This window comes from Coenobita brevimanus, chromosome 26 (assembly GCF_032717465.1).
Source record: "Coenobita brevimanus isolate Jiangsu-jjx chromosome 26, ASM3271746v2, whole genome shotgun sequence".
Classification (NCBI taxonomy): Eukaryota; Metazoa; Arthropoda; class Malacostraca; order Decapoda; family Coenobitidae; genus Coenobita; species Coenobita brevimanus.
The window spans coordinates 8,095,148-8,121,666 of NC_136979.1; the positions used below are offsets into that span (position 1 = coordinate 8,095,148).

The 26,519-nt window shown below is 40.4% G+C and overlaps 1 protein-coding gene across 1 annotated transcript in view; it reads left to right on the top strand.

Moving 5' to 3' along the window:
• The first annotated feature begins 10,839 nt into the window (after positions 1–10,839).
• Cog1 (conserved oligomeric Golgi complex subunit 1) overlaps positions 10,840–26,519 on the top strand; it is a 236,970-nt gene continuing 221,290 nt past the window's right edge. Inside the window, exons 1-2 of the mRNA XM_080268130.1 lie at positions 10,840–10,964; positions 18,932–19,102. Coding sequence (XP_080124256.1) covers positions 10,840–10,964; positions 18,932–19,102 — 296 coding nt within the window. The remainder of the gene's footprint in view (positions 10,965–18,931; positions 19,103–26,519) is intronic.

A 26,519-nucleotide genomic window follows, 5' to 3' on the forward strand; every position in this document is an offset into this window, starting at 1 on the left:
TCAACTCCATCCCTCGACCTCATCCTCAGTCTACCACTCCCTCTCCCTCCCTCCATCTCACCTACATACACCCTCTTAGTCAGTCTTTCATTCTCCATTTTCTCCACATGTCGAAACCACCTCACTGTATTTCTCCTAATCTTCTCAACCACATCAACATCCACCCCACAACATTCCTTCACTTCTTCATTCGTCAACCAGTCCCTCCCTGTCACTCCACATGCTCCTCTCAAGTAACTCATTTCCACTGCTCTCACTCTTGACTTGTTCCCCTCTTGCAAGGTCCATGCCTCGCTGCCATACGTCAGGGTGGGGATCAAAATACAATCACGCAGTGACTTCTTAACTTCCATGCTCACCTCCCTATTTCTCATTACTGCTTTCAGTGAACCAACAACCTTCCTTCCCTGCTGTACCCTTTCATGCACTTCCTCCCCTATAGTTCCAACCTTACTCATCACACTACCCAAGTACTTGAATGCACTCACATTCTCCATATCCTCACCATCCAACCTCACTGTACATTCAGTGACTTCATTCCTCTCATACACCATAATGTTACTTTTGTTTACATTAACTTTCAGATTCCTCTTCCTACACACTGTCCCAAACACATTCACCAAACCTTGCAACTCCCATTCATCTTCACTCAACAATACTGTATCATCAGCAAACAGCATCACCAGAGCCTTCCAAATCTCACCCTCATTCATTAAAGCCACCCCCACATCCACTGCTCAACCCTGCACCTCCTTTACAACCCCATCCATGCATAGGCCTATATTAAACAGCCATGGAGACATCACACAACCCTGTTTCAGTCCCACATTGAGATCAAAGAACTCACTCAGCTCACCATCCACTCGCACCATAGCCCTAGCTCCTTCATACATACTTTTCACAGCAGTCAGCATTTTCCCCTCCATATATTCTTAATACCTTGCCTGTCTATTCTGTCATAAGCTTTCTCCAAGTCCATGAAGGCAGCATACACTTTCTTTCCCTTCTCTAGATACTTCTCCACTAAACATCTTAGAACAAATATATGATCTACACACCCTTTTCACTTCCTGTCTCCCTTATTCTTCTCCAACTAGCTCCTTTGTCATGTGCCTAACCCTATCAATGAGTATTCTACCATATATTTTTCCAGTCACACTAAGAAGGCAAATACCCCTATGGTTACCACATACTTCTCTCTCCCCTTTCCCTTTGTATAAAGGAACAATTATACTTGATTTCCAGTCCTCTGGAACCCTTCCCTCTTCCCAAGCCAATCTACACAACTTCCATATCCACTCCACAACAATCTCACCCCCATACCTCAGCATTTCAGCACACACTCCATCAATTCCTGGGGCCTTTTCCATCTTGATCTTCTGCATTGCTTCCACTACTTCCGCCCTACTGATCTCTCCCTCCCTCCTCTCATCTCTGCTTCTCCCAGCCATTCCCCAACCACTTATACTCGCACTGCTCTCACTCTCTACATTCAACAAATCCTCAAAGTGCTCCTTCCATTTCCTCAATTTCCCTCTCTTCTCCACCAGCAATCTATTATTCCTATCTTTCACTCCCCTACTATTTCCCCTTTCACACTACCTTACTTTCTTTACCTCCTTCCAAAACAATTTCTTACTCTCCCTCCATTTCACACTCAGATTCCTCCCAAACTCATCATCCACTTTCTTCTTACTCTCCTTCACCAGTCTCTTTACCTCCCTTCTCCTGCTCACATATACCTCTCTCTTCTCTCTCTCTCATCTTCTCCCCTACCTCTACTCGCTAACCATTCACTATATATATACCCGGAATATATATATATATATATATATATATATATATATATATATATATATATATATATATATATATATATATATATTGTACATAAATCCAAATTCTTTTGTCAAAGAATTCATTTCTCTTTGTTGTTCTGTCTTAGTTTCTTCAGTATTAAGATGTGGCCTCCATTGGTGGAATTCAGATCCCTCTAGAAGAACTGAGTTGTCAACATTCTCATAACTCATTAAGATTTTGAAGGTTTCTATCATATCTCCTCTCTTTCTTCTATCATTAAGCATTGTTAGTTTCAAGACAGTGAGCACGTCTTCATAGTTCAGATCTGCCAGTTCTGGTACGAGTTTAATGGCCTGTCACTGCACTCTCTCTAATTTGTCAATATTCCCCCTGACATATGGGGATCAGGCTTGGACAGCATACTCCAAGTAGGGTTGGACAAAGGCTTTAAACTGTGGTAGACACATCGTTGCATCTAAACACATGAAAGTCCTTTTAATCGTTCCCACAACAAAGTTTGCCTTTGCAGCTGGCTTTGAGATGTGAAGCAATGGCTTGAGTTTGACTTTAACATGGATTTCAAGGTCTTATTCCTGTTCTGTTTTCTGAAGGAGAATGTCATGCATGAGCCAGTCATAATGTGGGTTGTCCTTGCTAATGTGCATCACCTTGCATTTGGGATTGAATTGACCTAATGCCCTCTGTAGGACACCACCCCCATGTCAACAAACCTAACTTCGTGCTCTTGAGTAACATTGTTTTCGCATAATTTGGGAGTCATGAATGAATTATACAACCTTTAGTACTCCACATAAATGATATTTCTGCAGAATATGTACGTCAAGTAAGTTTGTATTTATGAAAGATAGTCCCTGCCATAAAATTTTCATCATTTGTTAGTGGGAGCTCTCCTGCAGTTTGTATGAAAAATAAAGAAAAGAGACAAACTTCAAAATCAGGTTGTCCAATGTCTCCTGGAAGATACAGGGTAAGTTTCTTTGCCCATAGGTGAGTCTGTGTGATGTAATGCATCAGGAGGGAAAGTGGCAAACATGCCCAAAATGTGAAGTAAAGGCACTGGAATAATTACCAGTTGGTTTTGTACGTTATAGTACTGTACCTTTGCGTATGCCGTACAGGAGGTGCCAAGTTAAAATGTTACTGTTTCTGTGTAAGCTGAATGAACAAATATTAAAGATCATCCATTAGCTCATTGCCCAGCTCTACTGTACTATCTTATATCAGCAAAGTATTAGGGAAATTAAGAAAATTACGCGTTATAGATTTCAATGGCAAACATTTTTGAATTGCATAACCTACCTTGGAAGTCTCAAGAGAAATGTAAACAATACAGATTCAGTTCAGTTCGTTTTCGGGATTATCCCCGATTCGGTTCTCTTGTAAATTGGAAAGTTGATTATTGTAATAGTAGGCAAAGTACCACTGCCGCCCTAGTGTTCCCATCCCCCAGGCCCCCACTATGTAATCCGGGCCCACCTTCATCTCGTATGAAGCCCTGCAGTGAATATATCATACATCGCACTATAATATTTCATAGTTGTTGTTATGGCAAAATATCTCTGTGATACTATTTGATGTTATTGCACATTTAGTAGTATCATAGAATTCATGAATAAAAAAGAATAATATTGAAACGTCACTGAGTACATTTGAGTTTTGTTTGGTCCTTCAGAAGCATTAAAAACGCCTGTAGGTGTCCATTGTTTCATATTCATGTAAAACTTAAACTGAGTTTCATGGAAATATTAGAAAAACCCCGTTGTAGTATACTAACATTTTTTTTTTAGCTAATTTAATATTTCGTTTGCTGCTAAGATAGTGATTCCGGGCAGGTTTTAGAGATACCGGTTCAGGTGGAATATGTTGTGATGTGACGTCATGTGCCAAGTGTCAACTCGGCTGTAGTTTGCAGAAATTGAAGAAATATATTAATTTAAAAGGCTGCAGTGGTTAAAGTATCACAGGAAGCGTGAGTATATATAACTAAAAACTGCTTTTCATGATTACGGATGATATTAAAAGTAACCAAATGTTTTCATGGAAAAATTACACGTAGTTTACGGATAGGCCATAGGAAACTTACAAGTTTAACAAGCTATACTAGGGCCGCAGATTAATGATTTTTTAGTAAATGTACGCATTACGTGAAGCAGAAGCAAGACGTTACCAATTCATTTCATATTCCTCCGGTATGTTTTCAGTATTTTTCTATTTTCTGGTGGTAAATCATCTTTGGCTGATGAAAAATTTTCAGTAAATTTTCGGAAATACACCCAGCTAACGAACACAGAAATTAAAATGCTCATTCCTGAATTTAAGCAATTCTGAGCATTTTCTCTTATATAAATATTCATCGCAAATGCATTTCTCACATAAAAATGGAGGTGGGGGAGGCGGGAAGTCTGCAGCTCCTATCTCCATGTTTTATTGCATCTGACTTACATTAACCTAACCTAACCTATCCTAAGTTAATCTAACAACCTAACCAAGCCTACAGCAATTTAATCTAGTTTGGACATAGATTTGTTAACAGACAGAACCATGAGCTGAACAACCTCCACTCCCTCTCCTTATCTACTAAGTACTAAAAAATGCATTTGTGATGAAATTATATAGAAGAAAAATTTATTAAAACTGCATGAACTAAATGACAAACAAATGAATTTCACTACATTAGTTGGGTGTATTTCCAAAACAATACTAAATTTCCCCCATGTTGTAATCATCACCTTCCTTAACCCTAGAACATGTCCCCTATTTTTTATGACGGCAACACGTATGGGGGTAATATTTTACCCCAATTTCGGAAAAAAAAATAGTTCTACTCAATTTTTATTAAACCTAAAGGTGTCATTTGAAAGTATAATGATTGAACTTTCATTGCCATCTCTAAATAAAACCAATAAAAGACAACATTATATTAAATGGGAAACTTAAAAAAAAAACTCCATAACTGACCAAAATTGTACTCCCTTACGTACGGGGGTGAAATTTTACCCCAGTGCATTCCTAATGCCTACACTAATAGTCACAGCATCAAGCACATACCTCTCACCCACAGAGCATACACCAAACTGAAGCTATAGCCCTACCCAGCCTGGTCTCTCTATGGCAGCAGTGCCACCAGGAGAGGTGAGGTCGCAGACCAAAATTGTACAGGCTTACGTACGGGAGTGAAATTTTACCCCATTGCACTCCTAACGCCCACGCTAATAGTCACAGCACCAAGCATATACCTCTCACCCACAGAGCAAACACCAAATTGAAGCTATAGCCCTACCAAGCCTGGTCTCTCTATGTCACATAGAATGCCACATAATCAAAGTTGGTGTGGCGTAAAATTTTGCCCCTGCACATGTTTTAGGGTTGAGGCATACCGACAGTTGTTTGTTTCTGGTGCAATGGAAAAATCTTACTCAATGTACTCAAAGGTGGATTTTGTTTCCCAATTTCCCAGCTGGAGGTGAGGTTTGGTTAGGTGGAGCTAGGTTAAATTATTAGGTAGCTAGGTTAGGTTAGGTTAAATTGAACATTTAGGTTAGGACAGTCCCTTCTGCCATTACCTTGACAGATCAAACAAGTTGTCACAGTGGAACATAGCTAGAAACAATAGGGAAACAGGTTTAACAAAAAACGTCTATTTAGCCTACACCCCAGAAATAATCAGAAAAATATAACAAACTACCCGGAAGAAGATGAACTGATTTGGGAGGGTGCTTCTACTACTTCAGATAAAGTGTATATTTACCAAGCTTTCCTCGCCTCTAAACGCTTGTTGTACAGTATTGTTGTGTGCAAGAGATGGAAGGAAAATATAAGAGAGTATAGATCAGTTGGCTCAAGACTTGTGTGGGTAAGATTGAAAGTTGGACTACAAATGTGGGTGATTGTGTGTGTGTGTGTGTGTGTGTGTGTGTGTGCACGCGCCAACACAAGATCGTGCAAGCAGATTTTTTTTTTTTTTTTTTTTTAAATAACAGAACGGAGGAAGGAAAAACAAATGGGGAAAAAAAAATAATCCATACACCAGATTACTGGTGTCCTCTATTCATAAAATATCTGTAACAGTTAGACTTGAACAATTGTAGGTTGAAATTTGGAGGAAAACAACTCTGGGGAAGCGAGTTCCAGAGAGATGCAGTTCGGGGAATGAAAGAATTCTGATAGGCAGAAGTTCTGCAATATGGTTGAGTGACATGCCAGTCATGAGCGCTACCAGATGCCCTTGTAGCACGAGGGAAGGCATGGAGAGGTGGCACCATGGACGCAACTTCGTCTGAGCATTTGCCAAAAAAATATCTGTAAAATAATGCAAGGGAGGCAACATTCTTTCTTACTTGCAGGGGAGGTAGTTTATATGTAATGGCAGGGTTGTTAATGATTCTAACAGCTTTATTCTGAATTTTATCTAGTTGTCTTAAGGCAACCTCTCCACAACCATTCCACAAGGGTGAGCAATATTCAAGCTGAGAGCGCACATGACTCTTATAAATTATAGCTAACTGCTGATCGGCGAAGAAGTTACGGACTCTGTACAATAATCCAAGTTTCTTTGAGGCGGTTTTAGCAAGTGATCTGACATGAGAGGTCCAGCTGAGGGCACTGTTAAGTGAGACACCAAGAATTTCAATACTTTTGGAGATGGGAATATTAGTAGCACTGAAGGTAATGTATGAGTCTGGTAATATCTGTCCATTAGTGAACTGTATATATTTAGTTTTACTAGCATTAAAAGAGACAAGGTTGTTTTGTCTCCATTCACTGATTGTAGATAGATCTTGATTTATGGAGATGGCTGTACTGAGTTGAGAGGTAGAGATATTAGACTTTGTAAATGGATGTCTGAGTGTGAATGAACTATGTAGTGTTGAGTCATCTGCATATGAGTGAATGGGATTGTGAGTGACAGATAAGAGATCATTAATATGAACCAGAAATAGGGTTGGCGCGAGAACTGATCCCTGCGGCACGCCGGCGTTAATTGAGTGGAAATTCGAATATACATCATCTACTTTTACTCTTATTTTTCTGTCACTAAGATAAGAAGAAATCAAAGGAACAAAAGACGTTAGTCCATAGCAAGGGAGTTTGGACAGCAGGGAACGGTGCCATACTCTGTCGAAAGCTTTAGAGATATCAAGAGCTACTGCATGAGTTTCTCCAAAAAGATCATTTGATTGATAGATGGTATGAGTTAAGAGATTGAGTATGTCAATGGTGGATCTTTCGTGGCGAAAACCGTATTGTCTGTCACTAATTAAGTTGTTGGATTCAAGATGTTTAACAATATGCTTATTAATTAAAGTTTCAAATGCCTTACCAAGAGAAGATGTGACAGCTATTGGTCTGTAACTGGAGGGGTCAGACGAACTTCCTTTCTTCGGAACTGGGTGGATATTGGCTTCTTTCCATGAATTTGGGAATAAAGAAGTACGTATGCATAGTCTGAATAATTTAGGTAGGACAGAGGCAAGTTCAGGGGAACACTTTTTCAAAACAATTGGCGGAATTCCATCTGGGCCTGGAGCTTTGTTGGTAGGTAAATTGTCTAGGATGGATTTTACGAATCTTGTCTGTATTTTAAGTGGGGCAATTTCAGGAGAATCAAGTTCCAGTACTGAGACATTCTGGCTGGTATCATCTATGGTAGAGTTTCTTGCAAAGGTACATAGCAAAGATATCTGCTTTCCCACGTGGGTCATCTGTAATATTGCCATCTGAAGATTTTAGTGGGGGAATGGAAGAGGACTTGTTAAAGTTATTATTGAAAGAATTAAGAGTTGACCAGAATATTCTATTGTCATTAGGGTTGTTAAGTAGTTTTGATGCTTGCTTTTGAAGAAAGTTTGATTTAGATAGATTTAATACAGCTGTTGCATGATTTCTAGCAATTTTAAATTGGGAGAGTGATTCAGATGTTTTTGATTTTAAGTAAGAGTTATATGCTAATGACTTTTGGGCTGTTGCTCTGGCACAATTGCCATCAAACCATTTTGATCTTTTAGTGAATTGTTGACTTGGTATGAATAAATCCATACCAGCTAGTATTAAGTCGCAAATGTGGGACTGGGTAGAATTGGGATCACTAGAGAAGAAAGACTGCCATGGAACATCAGCAAGATAATTTCTAAATCCATCCCAGTCTGCCCTGTCAAAGTGCCATCGGGTCACCCTGACAGGTTCGGAATGGGGAGGTGTAGGAGGGTTAACTAATGAGGCTTTGATGAGATTGTGGTCAGAGGATCCAAGTGGTGACAGTACCTCTATCCTGTATTGATCTGGATTATTTGTCAGGAATAAATCCAAGAGATGGGCATTATGGTCAGGATTATCAGGTATTCTGGTTGGTTGCTTTACCAACTGGGTGAGATTAAACGATTCCGCAAACAGCTCGCATTCTAGACCAGCGTCGTCAGTCCGGGCAGAATGCAATAACCATTCAACATTGTGTATGTTAAAATCACCCAAAATGGTAATGTAACAAGAGTTCTGGACAAATATGAAAGTGTGCATGGAAAAGTTTGAAAGGAATGAGAGAGTGTTTTTGATGGGAGATATGAATGGAAAAGTAGGGAATGTGAAGGTGGATGGAGTAGTTGGTGAGTGGGGTGTGCCTGCAGAAGTGGATGAGAATGGCAGTGCTCTAGAGGACATTTGTGCCGGGAGGGGGTTGGTGATAGCCAACACCTTCTACAGACACAAAATGATCCACAGGTATGCATGGCGAGTGATGAGAAGGGTGGGTTGTGCAAATGAATGGAAGGCAATGATTGATTATGTGTGAGTGGATGATAGAATGAGAAGGTGTGTAGTGGATGCAAGAGCATATAGAGGTTGAGGGAGTGGACTTTCTGACCACCACTTGGTGATGGTGGAAGTCAAGGTTGAAATGAAGTGGAGGAATAGAAGAAGGGAAAGACAGGAGGAAGTAGTTCTTACAAGAAGGTAGAAAGGTTACAAGAAGATGGAAAAAAGGCAGAATATAAGAGAGAAGTGGAGGAGTGATTGAGTAAATATGATTTGGAACAGATGGGGGATGTGGAAGGTGTGTGCAAGATATTCACAGAAGAAATCTGTGCATGTCAGGTGGTGTGTGGGATGAAGAGAAGACGAAAGGGGCTACAAAGAAAAGCATGATGGAATGAAGAGGTGAGACAGGCTGTGGCACAAGAGAAGAAAGCATGTGGTGAGTGGATGAGAAACAGGGGCATGGAGGAAGTTGAGAGACAAAAGAGAGTTATATGCAGGGAGGAAGAGAGAGGTGAAAAGATTAATAAGAAAGAGTAAGAAGAGAGTAGATGAGGAAGTTAAGAGACAAAAGAGTTATATGTAGGGAGAATGAGACAGGTGAAAAGATTAGTAAGAGAGAGTAAGAAGAGAGTACATGAGGAATTTGGAAGGAATCTGAGTGTAAAGTGGAGGGAATGTAAGAAAATGTTCTGGAAAGAGGTAAAGAAAGTTAGACAGGGTGTTAAAGAAGTTAGTTGAGGAGTGAAAGCTAAAAATGATAGATTACTAATGGAGAAAGGAGAAAAAGTGAGCAGATGGAGAAAACATTTTAAGGAATTGTTGAACATAGAGAATGAAAGTACTGCGAGTATAAGTGGCTCTGGGAGAAGGAGAGATATGAGAAGAGAGGAGGAAATCAGTAGGATGGAAGTTGTGGAAGCAATGAGGAAAGTCAAAATGGGGAAAGCCCCAGGAGTTGATGGCGTGTGTGGTGAAATGCCGAAGCATTGGGGAGAGATAGTTGTAGAATGGATGTGGAAGATGTGCAGATTAGCCTGGGAGGAAAGTAAAGTCACGGAGGATTAGAAGTCAGGTATAATTATTCCCCTGAACAAACGAAAAAGGGAAAAAGAAGTTTGTGGTAATCATAGGAACACATGCCTTCTTAGTATAAAAGGAGAAGTACAGTACAGTATATGGTAAGATGCTGACAGAGTTAGGGAAGTATGGTAATGGAGGAATTAGTTGGAGAAGAACAGGAAGGTTTTAGGAAAGGAACAGGTTTTGTAGATCGGATATTCATTCTTAGGTCTTTAGTGGAAAGTTTCTAGAGATGGGAAAGAAGTTGTATGTGGCCTTTATGGATTTGGAGAAAGCATATGACAGGGTGGATAGACAAGGAATGTGGAAAGTATTAATAATACATGGAGTAAATGGGAAGTTGTTGAATGCCGTGAAGAGTCTGTATGAGGATTCTAAGGCTGCAGTGCATATGGACAGTGAACTAAGTGAATGTTTCTATTTGAAGGGTGGACTGAAACAGGGTTGTGTCATGTCTCCATGGTCGTTCACTGAATGTATGGGTGGGGTTATAAAAGAGATACAAAGTAGGGCACTGGATGTTGGAGCAGCCCTAATGAGAGAGGGCAATTTGTGGAAACTCCCTGTACTGCTGTTTGCAGATGATATTATGTTGTTAAGTGAAGATGAAGGGGAGCTGTAAGGCTTGGTGAATGAGTTTGGGAGAGTGTGTAAGAATTGGAATCTAAAGGTGAATGCTGATGACTTGGTGTTGACTGCAGAGAGTGAATTGGAGGCAGAGGAAAGATTTAGGAAGTGGAGAGTTGGAATGGGGCACAAAGGTTTGAGAGTAAGCATGGAGAAAACAAAAGTGATAATATCTAGGGCTGGCAGCAGTTATGTCAAAGCAGAGGGAGAGTGGCTATGTGCAGTTTGCCACCAGTGTGTGGGAAGTAACTCCATCTTGTCCAGTATTTGTGATAAGAGATATATAGTGGTATTAGAGGAAGACTGAGAAAGAATGCAGATTTTGTGTGCATGGTGTGTCAATGAGGGTATTCAGATATCGTCAGGCATGAAAGAACAAGAAAAATTGAATAGGTCAGGGAAGTTTGTAAAGGAAATATTACAGTCTCACTGTTTTAAGTAGCCATGAATAGCATATAGTGAAAGGATAATTTATAAAATTAGCCACTGTATATTATTGCACAAAAATTTTACACCTGTCACTTCTTCATCTTTTTCAGAACTGCTTTGAAAATACTGAGGATGGCTAATGAGGATGAAGTAACCCTATTGTTTGAGCAGAATTCTGTGGCACAGGTCCAAGAAATTTTGAATAAAACCCGTGCAGATATTGAATGCAAGAAGGAAGATTTACGTGTTATGGTTGGGTAAGTGTACAACTTAGGTTGAGTCTGAGGATGTTTTACCATAGGTTAAGCAGGAAAGGAAACTGTATTAGATGGTAAGATAACAGAACCATAGACAGCTGACATCCAGAATTCTTGTATACAGTGAGCACTCACATATTGCCGGAATATTATCCCTGGAAGCTCTTGTTTTATGAGAACTCCGCATTATAGGGCCATATGTTTACATGTTAAAGAGTTTCCTGGTACCCAAGCTGGCCCAACTTCCAACTTTGGGGCATTTTCATTTTTTCATTTTTTTTTTTTTTTTCCTCCAGAATATTGACCTACTGTACCCAATAAAGACTTCATTATATACAAACACTGGAGGATTGCTCGCCTTGAATTGAAGAGGTTGTGGGCTTGCTGGGGGGAGGTCGAGTGGGGCTCTTTGGCCCCCCCAAAAAGAGCACAGATCACACACAGCACATGTGTAGCCAAAGCAAGGGGAGATGGTTGGCTCAGCTGGGGCAGGAATCCTCAGTGGACCATGACAACACCCTGTGCAGACACGTGACAGCAATACATCATAGGCTGATGCAGTCTGAGCTCTGTCTGTCACTTGCCCCGTTCTGTGAATTCCAACCGTAATTTTATGCCTCGAGCTGCGTTCTGTTTATCATTGGCTGTGTAGTATGACTTTGAAACATAAATTGGGGCCTCCCGCTGCGTTATGTCCATCTTCACTGCATAGTCAGGTCCTGTAAAAAATGAGCAGCTTCCTCTGACAACGTTACCGTATATCTATTTTTTCAGCATTCTGACATTTTTGGGATACAAAATGGCACCTCCCATATTATGAGAAGTTCATGCATTATTATCGCGTGTTTTGTGAACACTGACTACTTTATTGTATTGTATATGGATAGTGTTTATAGAAATACTATATAGTATAGTGCTAGTTATAGCAGTGGTTGTCAGAGTGTCCTTGTGAGAGGTTTGAGCCCGGAAAATACTTATACTGTTGTTTACTAATGATAATGTTCTGTAAAGCGAAAGTGAGTGAAAGTTGCAAGGCTTGGTGAATAAGTTTGGAAGTATGTGTGTGTGAGTGTGTGTATGTGTAAGAAATAGAATTTGAAAGTGAATTTCCAAAAAAAATAAAGTTAAGGTCTGTGAGAGGAATGACGTCACAGTGTACAGTGAGGCTGAATGGTCAGGAAATGGAGAACAGGAGTGCCTTAAAATAGTTAGGTAGTGTGATGAAGACCTGGAATTTAGGGGATGAAGTGCACGAAAAGGTACAGCTGGGAGGGAATGTTACAGGTACTGAGGGCAGTGATATGGAATAAGAAAGTGGACATACATGTAAAGAAGTCATTGCATGACAGAATTGGGACTGCCACTCTAACATAGGAAGGGAAACTTGGACATTGTTTGAGCAACAGATGCACAGGTCAAGAGTAAGAGGAGTGGAAATGAGTTATTTGAGAGGAGCCACGAGTTGCTTGGAGAGATGTACAGACAAATGAATAAGCTGGAGAGTGTTATGGTGTTGATGTATAAATTCTTGAAAGTGTCAGGAGAAATACCCTAAGATGGTCTGGCCATTTGGAGAGAAAGGAGAATGAGAGATTGGCTTGGTGATCACATGTGATTCGGGTGGAGGGGGAGGAGGTGACAACATTGAGATGAAGGAATGGTTTGGAAAATATATGCAAGAGGGTGGCATGAATGAGAGGGAGGGCAGCCTGATGGTAAAGGCCAAGGTGACATGGAGGCAGTTTGTTTGTTGCCACCCCCTCCAGGATTAAGGCATCAGGCTATAGTAAATAGATAGAAATGAGGTAAGAGTTCATGCTGGTACAGGAAAATAATAGTAAACTTATCAGATTTTCAATGAGAAACATGCTAATTGCTGTAGTGATGCACACAGCTGCATTTGAGTGTAGTTGTTTTTGCCAGGTTTTTGTTAGTTTGGAATTCTGAATAGCCATCGGAGAGATAAAGTTTGTATTTGGATATCAGAAATTTATGCTTTAATGTGGTAGGTGGGGGCGCTCACCATCCATTCACTCAATGTAGTGCAGCTTTGGGTTTCTGCCCTTTCCTCTCTTCCTTCTTTCCACCTTTCCTCTTCTGTCTGTCCTTCATTCTTTCCTCTTCCTCCTGCCTATGGTTGACTTTACATTTCCTCCTGTGTCTTTCTTTTTTTCATTCTTTCCTCTTCCTTCTGTCTGTTGGTGACTCTTCACAGAGTGACAAGCCAAATGGTTTCCAGTACACCAGGACACCATTTACTATGCTGGGTGGTAACTATATAACCAAATTATGCCGCCTGTTGGTTTAGTGGGCAATTAAGGCACTCAAATCGGATTGAGCTGGTGCAGGTTTACATCCAAGGGGTGGTTGGGGTTTATTGCTCACGTCATGCTACTCAGGGATGAGTGAGGTGTGTCACTCTCATCTTAATTGTCAGGACCAACTTGCCTAGCCCCGGGTTCCTACGCTCCTCATGGGGCAACACAGGATAAGATGATGGATGAATGAATTAAAAAACAAGTTAGCATATTACTGTATTGAAATAGTGATGTGAACATTGTAACCCAGTTTCTTACTGTATACTTGTATATGGAATGGGATTAGGATCAAGAATTAAGAAAAGAATAATTTAAGAGAAGCCAAAGTATAAATAATTGAGTCCTCAGTGAAATGAGCCTTCTGTCCATTCATTTATTGTTTATCCTTTAAAATTCTCGCCATCGTCCCTCAGGCACGTCTTCTATAATGTGTGCGTCACACACGTCCTTCAGTTTTGTGTGTGTGTGTGTGTGTGACCTTCAGATGGTTATGTTAACTTTGGAGAAACCAATTATAATGACTGTGTTATAAATAGTCTCATTTACAGTACTTATACTGTAATTCATTCACAAAATTGTTTTCTCTTCCTAAGCTAAAGAAAATTATTTGGGGATAGCAAGAATAAAATTTTAAAATATGTCATTACAGTGAAGGGATTAAGTTGCTCACAAGTGCACTGAGTAGAGACCGTTCAGTTGACTGTCATTTTTATCCTCTCACACATGACGTAAGTTAACAAGTTTTCATTTTTGTTCTTGGCAACCTGCTTAGCCATGTTAGCCAGGCATTGAAATATATACAGTGTACAGTAGAGTAGGGTATATCTAGAATGTCCAGTATTTTATTTTATTATATTTTAATTCTAAGTTAAATTACAAAGAACATATTAATCAGGTTGTCAGAGGGTGTAACTTGCATATCAGAAATCTGTACACTGTGAGAAAATTCCTGAATAGACGGTGCCTCTTAACATTGGTCCATGCAGTGGTCTTGTCTCGTGTTGATTATTGTAATTGAGTGTGGGTTGGTCTTCCAAATAATATACCAACAAAAGTTCAGTCTGTGTTGAACAGGGCAGCACGGCTTATCTTTGGTCTCCCCCCGAGAACCTCAACTACCCTGTTTCTGATTGAGTTGCATTGGTTACCAGTAAAGGCTAGAATTGAATTTAAACTGTCTTATTACGTTAGGTTCTTAAGTTTGGTGAACCGAAGTATCTTGCTGAATTGTTAAAACTCCCATCGGCATGCCCGGGTGTGATGTTACGCAGTGAATATGATTCCTTGCATCTTGACGAGCCAGGAGCCATCCACCAGTCATCTTTCTCTGATCGTTCTTTTGTGTACAGAGCCCCTAGATTATACAGTATAACAGATTTTGCCATTGTCCATAAGACAGATTTCTACTGCTGAATCCTTTAAGAGACAGCTGAAAGCCCTTCTTTTTTCAAAATGCTATGACCTGGAGAGAGGTACTATGACGGATGATTATAGGGTTTAATTATTGCCACTTTCATGTATATATGATGTAGCTTGTATTATGTATGAGGAATGTCACAATTCTTGTAATTGTAAAAATAATGTGTGTGTGTCGAGCGCTAGTGAATTCCCAAAGGAAGAACTGGCGCTTTTGAGAACCAAAAGGCCAGATTATTATTATTATTATTACATTCTTTCCTCGTCTTTCTGCCTGCGGTTGACTTTACACTCCCTCTTCTGTCTTTCATTACTTCATTCTTTCCTTCTCCTTCTGCCTGTGGGTGACTTTACATTGAGTGACAAGCCAAATGGTTTCCTGTACACCAGGAAACCATTTACTATGCTGGGTGGTAACCATATAACCAAATTTTGGCGCCTGGTGGTTTAGTGGGTAATTATTGTGCTCCAGTCGGATTGAGCCGGTTAAGGTTTATATCCAAGGGATGATTGGGGTTTATTGCTCATGTAATGCCACTCAGGGATGAGTGAGGTTGGTCACTCTCATCTTAAATGTCAGGACCAACTGCCTAGCCCCGGGCTCCTATGCTCCTCATGGGGCAACATAGGATTGGATGATGGATGGATGGATGGATTATTATTATTAAGACATATTGGGTGGGGGCGCTCACCATCGACTTAGTTGATGTAGTGCTGCTCTCAGGTGTCTGCCCTTTCCTCTCCTCCATCCTTCCTTCCTTCCATACTCTTCTGTCTTTCTTTCCTTCATTCTTTCCTCGTCCTTCTGCCTACGGGTGATGATGTAGTGCTGCTTTCAGGTGTCTGCCCTTTCCTCTCCTCCATCCTTCCTTCCATCCTCTTCGGTCTTTCTTTCCTTCATTCTCTCCTCGTCCTTCTGCCTACGGGTGACTTTACACTCCCTCCTCTGTCTTTCTTTCCTTCATTCTTTCCTCTTCCTTCTGCCTGTGGTTGACTCTACATTGAGTGACAAGCCATGTGGTTTCCTGCACACCAGGAAACCATTTAGTACACTGGGTGGTAACCATATAACCAAATTATGGCACCTGGTGGTTTTGTGGGTAATTACGGTGCTCCAATCAGATTGAGCTGGTGAAGGTTCATATCCAAGGGGTGGTTGGGGTTTATTGCTCACGTATTGCCACTCAGGGATGAGTGAGGCTGATCACTCTCATCTTAAATGTCAGTACCAACTTTCTTAGCCCCGGGCTCCTACGCTTCTCATGGGGCAGCGTAGGATTGGATGATGGATGGATGGATGGATAAGTCATATTCCATAGACATACTAATTGTTTGCTCTGTAACACAAGCTTGAATAAAAGTAAAAAGACGAAATGATGAATGCTGTACATTTAGTCACTCGTGTAAAGAAAAAGTATCTGCAGCTGCTGTATATTATTAGGCATACTTTGACTGCAGCCATTTTGATATGAGAGCATATCAGGAAGCAAAATTTCATGAGCTCTCCAATGTTAACTTCAGACTAAATTCTGTACAACCATTTGTTCCTGTAGATAGTACAGTAGATGGGTGATTGCCATTGACCCAGGGAGATACTACCATGAGAGTGAAACATGACTGCAAGCTTGGTACATAGCCACACAATCATCACTTTTAGGTAGGAAACATTTAGCCACAAGTTCTGTACAATCACTAAATGATCCCTCTTTTGAGTGACCAGATAGAGTCAGAGTCCAAATCCTATTATATGTCTTAAATTTTTTTTTCTCTCAGCAGCTACCGGCAAGTGTTGGGAAGTAATTATCTGGTTTTGGTATGTGCTTTAGCATCCAGTCCATAGAAAACATTAGCTTTACCATGGTCAACTCCAATATGGGCATTTCTCAAGAGGGAACATGGCAGCATTTATAAATTAGATTAGACTTACAGTTCCTAAGAAAAAATGGATAATGCTAAAATCCGGCAAAGCTTGGTATGAGAACTGGCAGCTTTTGGTGTATCTCCACTGACCCTGGAGGGGAGTAGCCAGTCATCAATTGTTTTATTTTGTGAATAATACATCCATCTATGATGCATGAGAATACATCACAAATCCATTAAAAACTGTTTCTACAAGAGGCTTCAAAATATTTTATAGTGTACAGTAATTCATATCATAGATAACTTTTTTAACAGATTGGTGACAAATTTGCAAAATTTTTACCTTGGGCAAATATGAGGTTTTTGTATAAAACAAGTTTTTTTTTTTTTTCCACTTGATTTCTACTTGTATTTCATGCATAAATTCATTATTTCCCACTTTTTTCCCCCTCCCTGGCCTCCTATTGACAGTGTGGGGACCAGAGGGAATGCAGTTTTTTATGAGGGTAAATGCAGTGAAAGAAACATTTCCTTATGAAAATGAGTGATCAGATCAAATGTATCACATAAAAAAAGAAAATCCTCATTTTATATGGACATAACCCAACCCAGTCAATTTTATCTATCATCATCCAATCCTGTGGTGCCCCATGAGGAGCATAAGAGCCTGTGGCTAGGCAAATTGGTTCTGACATTTAAGATGAGAGTGACCAGCCTCACTCAGCCCTGAGTGGCAGTGTGTGAGCAGTAAATCCCAACCACCCCATGGATATAAACCTACACAGGCTCAATCCAATTGGAGTGCCTTAATTACCCAAATAAACCACAGACGTCATAATTTGGTTATATGGTTACCACCCAGCATAATAAATGGTTTCCTGGTGTACAGCAAACCATTTGGTTTGACACTCAGTGTAGAGTCACCCATAGTCAGAAGGAAGGGGAAGGAATGAAGGAAGAAAGACAGAAGAGGGAGTGCAAAGTCACTCATAGGCAGAAGGAAGAGGAGAGAATGAAGGAAAGACAGAAGAGGAAGGAAGGAAGAGAGGAAAGGGCAGACACCCAAAGCAGCAGTGAGTGGATGGTGAGTGTCCCCACATACCACTGTCAGTTTTATGAATGTATTACTTAAGCCTCATCAAAGCAAATGGGACAGTGTAAAGAAAACCAGAGATAAATAAGCTGGTATTTCTCAAACATTAATCAGACCTCATGTAAGCACAGTAGACTGTACATGAAAACTGAAGACAGCTAAACTCTGTAAAACTATTGATGGAAAGAACCCATATAAAAGATACCAAAACTGTCTATTTGCATTTATCATGTTGCTTTTATAATAAACTGATAATGTAACTTTTACAGTATCCACTCACTTGATGTAGTGCTGCCTACTTCCTTAGCTTTTATCGTTCTTTTTCTGTGCCTGCCCTCCTGTCTTCCTATTTCTTCTATCCTTCCTGTCACTTCTTATTCCTTTTCTTTCCTTTACAGGTGGCTTTACATTGAGTGACAAGCCAAATGGTTTCCTGTAAGCCAAGAAACCATTTACAACACTGGGTGGTAACCATATAACCAAACCATACGTGCCCCCTACGGGTGAACAAGTGGGTTGTTGGAGGGTTGGTGCCCCTCCCTGTAAAACAACTAACTCAATGTAAAATGGCCACCCTTTACAGGATTATGGTGTCTGGCAATAGATAGATAGATAGACTTCTTTCTCGTACAGTAAAAGTCCTCTAATGTGGCCATCAATAATCCGAAAATCCCAATATTCTGAATTTGTCAAGGCAAAAAATTTTCAAAATTTTCAGGGCTTTTTTTCAAATTTTTTGTGATTTTTCCAATTTCTCTGGGCTTTACGTAAAGATTTATCTGGTTTAGACTTGCCCTTGGCCTTGGATGTACCTGATTGCAACTATTCATCTATATTCTATGTATTTCAGGTGAGTAAAACAATAACCCATATCATTTTAAGCGTTAATTTAATGATCATATACATATTTCTGGTGTTTTCAAAGTTCTCTCCCAATACTCTGAAAAAAACAATAGTCCAAAAGAGCCTTGGTCCCCTGCGATTCGGGTTACAGAACTTTTATTGTATTTTGCTAGCTTAAAGCCAAGCTCATTCCAAAGAATGTAATTAAGAAGAAAAACAATTGTTTAATGCTGTCATTAAGAAAACATTTGTGTTCCTTGATGGACATGTCATTATGTAGCCTACCAGTTTTGTATGAAAAATAATTATGGATCAGTGTCTGACAGAGTTAATTCCCAAATATTATAGTATTTTTTTTTTTTTTTTTTTTTTTTTAATTTCTGTGTATATTTAGAAGATATTTGCACATAGAAGTGAGACTGTGATTGCTGTTTTAGGGAGCGGTATAGAGACTTAATTGAAGCAGCTGACACAATTGCCGAGATGCAGAGCAGCGCTGAGGCCATCTGTAAAAACATCCAAACCATGGAGGGTCTGTGTGGCAGCCTCCACCAGCGAGGCCTCATCGGTTTCAAGACACAAGCTCACCAGAGTAATGACACCGACCGGTTAGTGTAACTGTCACTGATATCAGCTTAATGGTAGTTGCTTTTGGTCAGTATGGCAGAGGTAATGTAAAAAAAAAGAGAGAGAGAGAGAAGACAAAATGAAAAACTTTATTTAATATGAAGGTGGTGGAGACCCATAAAAGGAAATGCCATACTGCTGCTTTTCACCACCTCTAATTAGGGAATGCTTCATATTTCATGCAAATAGTGGGTTGAGGTGTAGGTGTTAGGATACTCCATCCTGTGGCAAAGAACAACTGCTCACAGAGTTGTTAAAAGATATTATTTTCTTAGCTTCTACCAGTGTAGGGAACTCTTTCTGTTTCTGGGTAGCTTTCCAAAGGTGATATCATCCCTCTTGAATTTGAACAGTGAATGGTGCAAAGCACCATGGGGAGAACAGGGTATGTACTGTGTGTGAGGGTGCATTGGGTGGGTGACAACATTGGATGTCTCCATCACTAAGTGAAAGCCTATGTAAATAAATGTTTTCCCCACTTTACTTGGTGATGCTTACACTGTATTGGAAGAATCCTAGAGTTGGGGGTTGCAGCACTCACTGATGTTTATCCTTGACTTTGCATCACAATGTTTTAATAGGCATGTCAGTGGCTTTTTGCCCTCCTCAAAGCTAGCCTTAGGCTGCCCAGTGAACTTAGTGGAGAATGGCCACAACAAGGATCTGTATTGAGGTGAGTTCCCAAGAGGGGCCAGTGTAGGAAAACAGTAATTTAATTGTGATAAGGGAATCAAAAGTGTCTGTACTGTGTTGTGTGTCCCCAGATACCCTGAAAGAGCACAATGTTTTATCTCAGCCATCCCTGTTTTTTCTGGGTTTAGCAGGAGGTACCTTAGTATGGTACAAATTCTGTAAGATGATAATCGAGTTCCAAAAAACCTGCACTGCAGATATTTTTTTTCTTTCTCTCCAGTATCCCTCATTATCTGTGAGTGAGAATCTTCACTGAACTGTAATTTTCCTGGCATTGCTGTTGGTCACCCATGCTGAATCACCCCACAATATAGGCATTGCTTAATGTTTACAGACCTCTGATCACAGATGTTTGATCCGTCTGTGTTTATATTTGGTCTTATTTTTCAATCAAAATGTCTTCAAGCATACACAGAAGTGATATGACAGAATGCAGCTGTAACAAGAAAAAACAACATATGCTTAGCACACTCTCTCTCTCTCTCTCTAGTAAACCCTCGATATAACGAACCCTTTTATAGCGAACTTCGGATATAGCAACCCACAATTTCCAGAGCGAGCTTCTACCGGTCGCTATATCTGGTGGAAGTTCGCTCCCTGGCATGGTAAGTACTGTAACAGTACTACATTACATTATAGGCATTGTACAGGTATTTATATGTACAACTTCATACAGGATGGTGTTTACTGTACATGTACTGTATAACTATATAAACCATTAAATTCTCCATGTGAAACTTCATAGAGTAAGGTATGGTTGCGCACGTAGGACCAAACAACTCCACGGATATAGCGACCTTGGGTTGGTAATCCCTCGGATAATAACAACCAGTGGATTTAGTGAACTTTTGGATATAACGACATACCCCTCCCCTAATTAGTTCGTTATATCAAGGGTTTACTGTATATTTATATGTGTGTATATATATATATATATATATATATATATATATATTTATATATATGTGTACAGCAAGCTAGCCCCTAACGTGAGGGTTTGGTTCCAACCGTGGCGCATTTGGCGCGAAACCGCGTAAGTTTTAACTACTTATTTAGCGCACTAGACCCCTTAAATGTGGTGTTTTCCTGTTATCTGCCATTGGTAATCAATATGAAGCACTTTCAGTGGTTAGAAGGTTTATGTAAAGTTATAACTTAGAAATACAGTACTGCACAGCAAAACTTCAACTCACAAATACATAAACACAAGACAGCATTCCGATGCCGATTAATTTCGGGACAGTTCGTTGTCAGGTCAGTTCGCCATCACAACAGTAACAAGACAATTCGCCGTCATTAACCCTAGAATACATACGCTGGCGTATCACACCCGACGCGTACCTGAGTTCACGTGATCACCGAGTGGGTTATTGTCTGAGACGGCTGGGCACCCGGATACCCTCCTTCCACGTGTTGCCCTAGTAGGGAGAGGTAGTGTTGCTCCACTCTCTTCGAAGTAAATTTCCATATCAGCGCCCTTGGGTATCTTACACCCATCGTGTGTACTCCCGTACATATGTGACACAGAGTTTGTCATATCCAGCAAGTAGTTTGAGTATGATTTCTAAAGTGCTTTTCCTTGCAGGAAGTGAATATTTCTTAGAACACAGATATTTGTTTGTGAACTGTGAAATCATGGCCCAACATTTTTTGAGTGATGAAGAACTTGATAAAATAATGAACACCACTGGGTGCTAAGAATCAGAGTCCACCTGTCCAGTGCCGGGAGTGCCCTGTTCTGACTGACAGGAAGACATGCTTCCAGTGCACCAAATGTCAGAAGGCTTGTCTGCCAGGGGCATTATTACCCTGTCTGTGGTGATTGTGAGTCCAAGTAAGTGCTCATGATTTTGAGAATTGTCAAGGAAAATTCGAACAAATTATTTTTCTCACGGCCATAAATATACCACAAATGACATATAGCAACTATTTTGGATTGCATACCACTGTGTTTTGCAATTATGAGGTTTCAGTAGTAAAATAATAACATTCACTACTCAAGCCTGTGGAGTCACGTGGAGAGACAGGCTGACAAATGAGGATATAAAGGAGCGTTGTGGTGTGGATGTGGATGTGATAGGAAGCGTTGTGAGGAACACACTGAGGTGGTTTGGCCATGTGGAGAGGATGGAGGGTGAAAGACTGACGAAGAGAGTGTATGTGAGTGAGGTGGAGGGTGGAAGAGGGAGGGGGAGACCGAGGATGAGATGGAGGGATGGGGTGGAGAGGTATATGAGAGAGGGGGGTGTGAGTTGGGAGCAGGGCAGTGAAATGGCGGGGGACAGGGCGACTTGGAGGCGATTTGTTTGTGGCCACCCCAAACGGGATTGAGGCATCTGGCAGTAGATAGATAGACTACTCAAGAAATGACATTTCCTGATAATTGTAAGTTCTGTCTTAGTTACCCCCTAAAACAAGGTTGTCGGGGTGGGTGGGTGGTCAAAATCATTGGGTAAAGCCTTAGAGAGGTCCAAATACCATGTAGTGTTCAATTTCAAGGGTCTGGGATTGCATGAAAAATTGCCAATCTTCGTACTCCATTTTCTTACTTAAAAAAACAAAAAAAATACCCTATTTTTTGTCTACCTCCACCACGGCCCACCGTGAGTCTGTAAGGATTAGAGTGCCATGTTCTGCAGTGCCCATGACCCAGGAGTGTGTGTGCCAGTGCAGAAGTCCGCAGCTCCTGTTTCAAATTTTCCACATATTTTTTTTTAGTTACATCAGAATTTTTCCCCATTTTTGATACTTTTTTTCAAGTTACCATTTAACCTTTAAGATAGCATACAAACTCATTTACATAAGGTTCAAGTGAAAGTACAAAGCTTGTATTTTTTATATATGTACTTGGTTTTACTAAATTTGGATTTTCACATAGGTGTATGAATTTCCAAAAAATGGGTTTATCAAACCCAGCTTATGTATTAAGATGCAGTAAAATTAGCGTATGTATTCTAGGGTTAATGAAGACATCTGTGGGTGACGCTAGAATATAATTCAAAAGCGCAATAAGTATATTTATAGAATGACGGGAAATTGTTCGGGGTGTCAATTGTCCTGACGGGGAATCGTCCATGTTTTGACAGGGAATTGTCTGACGGTGAATTGACTTGACGGCGAATTGTCTCAGAGCCCGCCGATCATGGGTAATCATATAAATCTGGTTAACTGGTTACAAGGCTTTATTTAATGCTTTAACTTTATTTAAATGCTTTAACTTACATACCAGAACAGTAAATATTTAACCTACAAATACAGTACTGTAGAAAAGCAATGCAGCAAATCTTTAACGAACAAGTAAAAAAGGCAATATTCCAACACCTATCAGGTAAACTGGTTATAAGACATTATTTCTTTCTTTAACGTTATTTAATAGTACTTTAACTTGTACATAAACTTACCAGAACAGTAATGTAAATATTTAACTTACAAATACAGTATTGTGGAAAAGCAGTACAGCGAATCACATGATCACGTGATCAGAACAAACTGTGCACGCTGTGCTGAGGTTCGAGGATTTGGCCTTTCAAAGGCCTCTCTTGCGTAAATTTATAGTTTTCGTAATGGTTCTTTAATCTTACATTGTCTTATACGTATCCCAGCACTAACCGCGAATAATTGCAAGCGTGTTCAGCAAGAACGCGTTCGGCGCGAGTTTACTGTATATATATATATATATATATATATATACACACACACACACACACACACAGTAAAACCTCACTATAATGGACTGTTTGGGGCCCAAGCCATTCCGAAAAACGTGAAATTCCGATAAAAGCAACATCCAGACTTTCCCTTGCTAACCTGGACTTTTTCTGATATATCAGACATTAGTCCGGATCACATGAATGGTTTTTAAACTCTTTTGACTACCATTGTGGTACTGTACTGTGTTAGAACTTCACTACATTAATCAAATGGTATAATATATATAATAACACTGTACTGTTCACTGATAAACATGTCTTTCATGTACCTTATTGTGGTGAACACACCTGAAGTGGTCAAGCAGTCCGGACTGCGTCTGGCTTTATCGGACTTTTTCTAATATATAGGAATTTAGTCCAGTAGCTCCTTGAGTCCGATAAAAGCAAATTCCGGTCTATTGAAGTCTGTTATATCGAGGCTTTACTATATATATATATATATATATATATATATATATATATATATAGATATAGATATATATATAGATATAGATATATATATATATATATATATATATATATATATATATCGACTATCTATTGCCAGACGCCTTAATCCCATATGGGGCAGCCACAAACAAATTGCCTCCACGTTCCCCTGTCCCCCGCCATTTCTCTGCTCTCCTCCCAGCTCCCGCCATTTCACTCTCTCCTCCCAGCTCACACCCCCCTCTCTCCTCCCAGCTCACACCCCCCTCTCTCCTCCCAGCTCACACCCCCCTCTCTCATATACTTCACTCCATCCCTCCATCTCATCCTAAGACTCTCCCTCCCTCTCTCCTCCTCTGCCTTACTCACATACACTCTCTTCATCAGTCTCTCACTTTCCATCCTCTCCACATGGCCAGACCACATCAGTGTGTTTCTCCTAACGCTTCCTATCACATCCACATCCAAACCACAATGCTCCTTCACTTCCTTATTTGTCAGTCAGTCTCTCCACATGGTCCTCTCAAATAATTCATTTCCACTGCTCTCACTCTTGACTTGTGTCCCTCCAGCAAGGTCCAAGCTTCACTTCCATACATCAGAGTTGGTATCACAGTACTGTCATGTAGTAACTTTTTCACTTCTATGCTCACTTCCCTGTTTCTTATCACTGCTTTCAAGGAACCAGCAACCTTTCTTCCTTGTTGTACCCTTTCAAGTCCCTCACCCCCCAAACTTCCATCCTTACTCTTCACACCACCCAAGTACTCAAACGTACTCACATTTTACATTTCCTCCCCATCCAACCTCGCTGTACAATCACTGACTTTACTTCTCTTATAGACCATAACTCTACTCTTCCCGATATTCACCTTTAGATTCCGTTTCTTACACACTCTCCCAAACTCATCCACCAAGCCTTGCAGCTCCCCTTCATCTTCACTTAACAACACAGTATCATCTGCAAACAACAGTACAGGGAGTTTCCAAACACTGCCCTCTCTCATTAGGGTCACTCCAACATCCACTGCCTTACCTTGTATCCCTTTTATGACCCCACCCATATATTGATTGAACAACCATGGAGACATGACACATCCCTGTTTCAACCCAACTTTCAAAGAGAAAAATTCACTCAGTTCACTATTCACACGCACTGCAGCCTTACCACCCTCGTACATACTCTTCATAACATTCAGCAACTTCCTGTCTACTCCATATATTCTTAATGCTTTCCACAGTCTTTGTCCATCCACCCTGTCATATGCTTTTTCCAAATCCATGAAGGCTGCATACAACTTCATTCCCTCCTCTAGAATCTTTTCCATTAAAGATCTAAGAATGAATATCTGATCTACACAACCTCTTCCCTTCCTGAAACCTCCGTGTTCTTCTCCAACTAATTCCTCTGTTATTTCCCTAACTCTGTCAGTAAGTATCCTACCATATACTTTTCCTATTACTCTAAGAAGTCAAATGCCCCTATGATCACCACACACTTCTTTTTCCCCTTTTCCATTGTACAAGAGAATAATTATACCTGACTTCCAATCCTCCGGGACTCTACCTTCCTCCAAGACCAATCTGCACATCTTCCACATCCATTCTGCTACTATCTCTCCCCCATGGTGCTGCATTTCACCACACATTTCATCAGTTCCTGGGGCTTTCCCCATTTTGACTTTCTTCATTGCTTCCACAGCTTCCATCCTAATGATTTCTTCTTGTCTTCTCACCTCCCTTCTTCTCCCAGCCATTCCCCAGCCAGTTATACTCGCATTACTTTCATTCTCTATGTTCACCAATTCCTTAAAGTGTTCTCTCCATTTGCTCACCTTTTCTCCCTTCTCCACTAGTAATCTACCATTTTTATCTTTCACTCCCCGACTAACTTCATTGCTGCCCTATATAACTCTCTTTACCTCTTTCCAGAACATTTTCTTACAGTCCCTCCACTTTACACTCAAATTCCTTCCAAATTTCTCATCCACTATTTTCTTACTCTCTCTCACTAATCTTTTCACCTCTCTCTTCCTTTCTACATATGACTCTCTCTCTTCTTTCTCAGCATCTTCCACACCCCTGTTTCTTATCCATTCATTATATGCTTTCTTCTTTTGTGCCACAGCATGTCTCACCTCTTTATTCCACCATGCTGTTCCTTGCACCCCCTGTCATCTTGTCTTCACCCCACACACCATCTCACATGCTGCACATATTTCTTCTGTGAATATATCCATATTTACCCAATCATTCCTCCACTTCTTTCTTATATTCTGCCTTTTTCTCATTCTCTTGTAATCTTTCCACTCTCCTTGCATCTACTCCTTCCTCCTGTCCTTCCCTTCTTCTGTTTCTCCTATTTACTTGGACCTTGATTCTGACCACCACCAAATGGTGGTCAGAAAGTCCACTCCTCCAACCTTTATATGCTCTTGCATCCGTTACACACCTTCGCATCCTTTCATCCACACACACATAATCATTCATTGCCTTCCTTTCATTCAGTTCACCACCCACCCTTCTCATCACTCGCCATGTATACTTGTGGATCATTTTGTGCCTG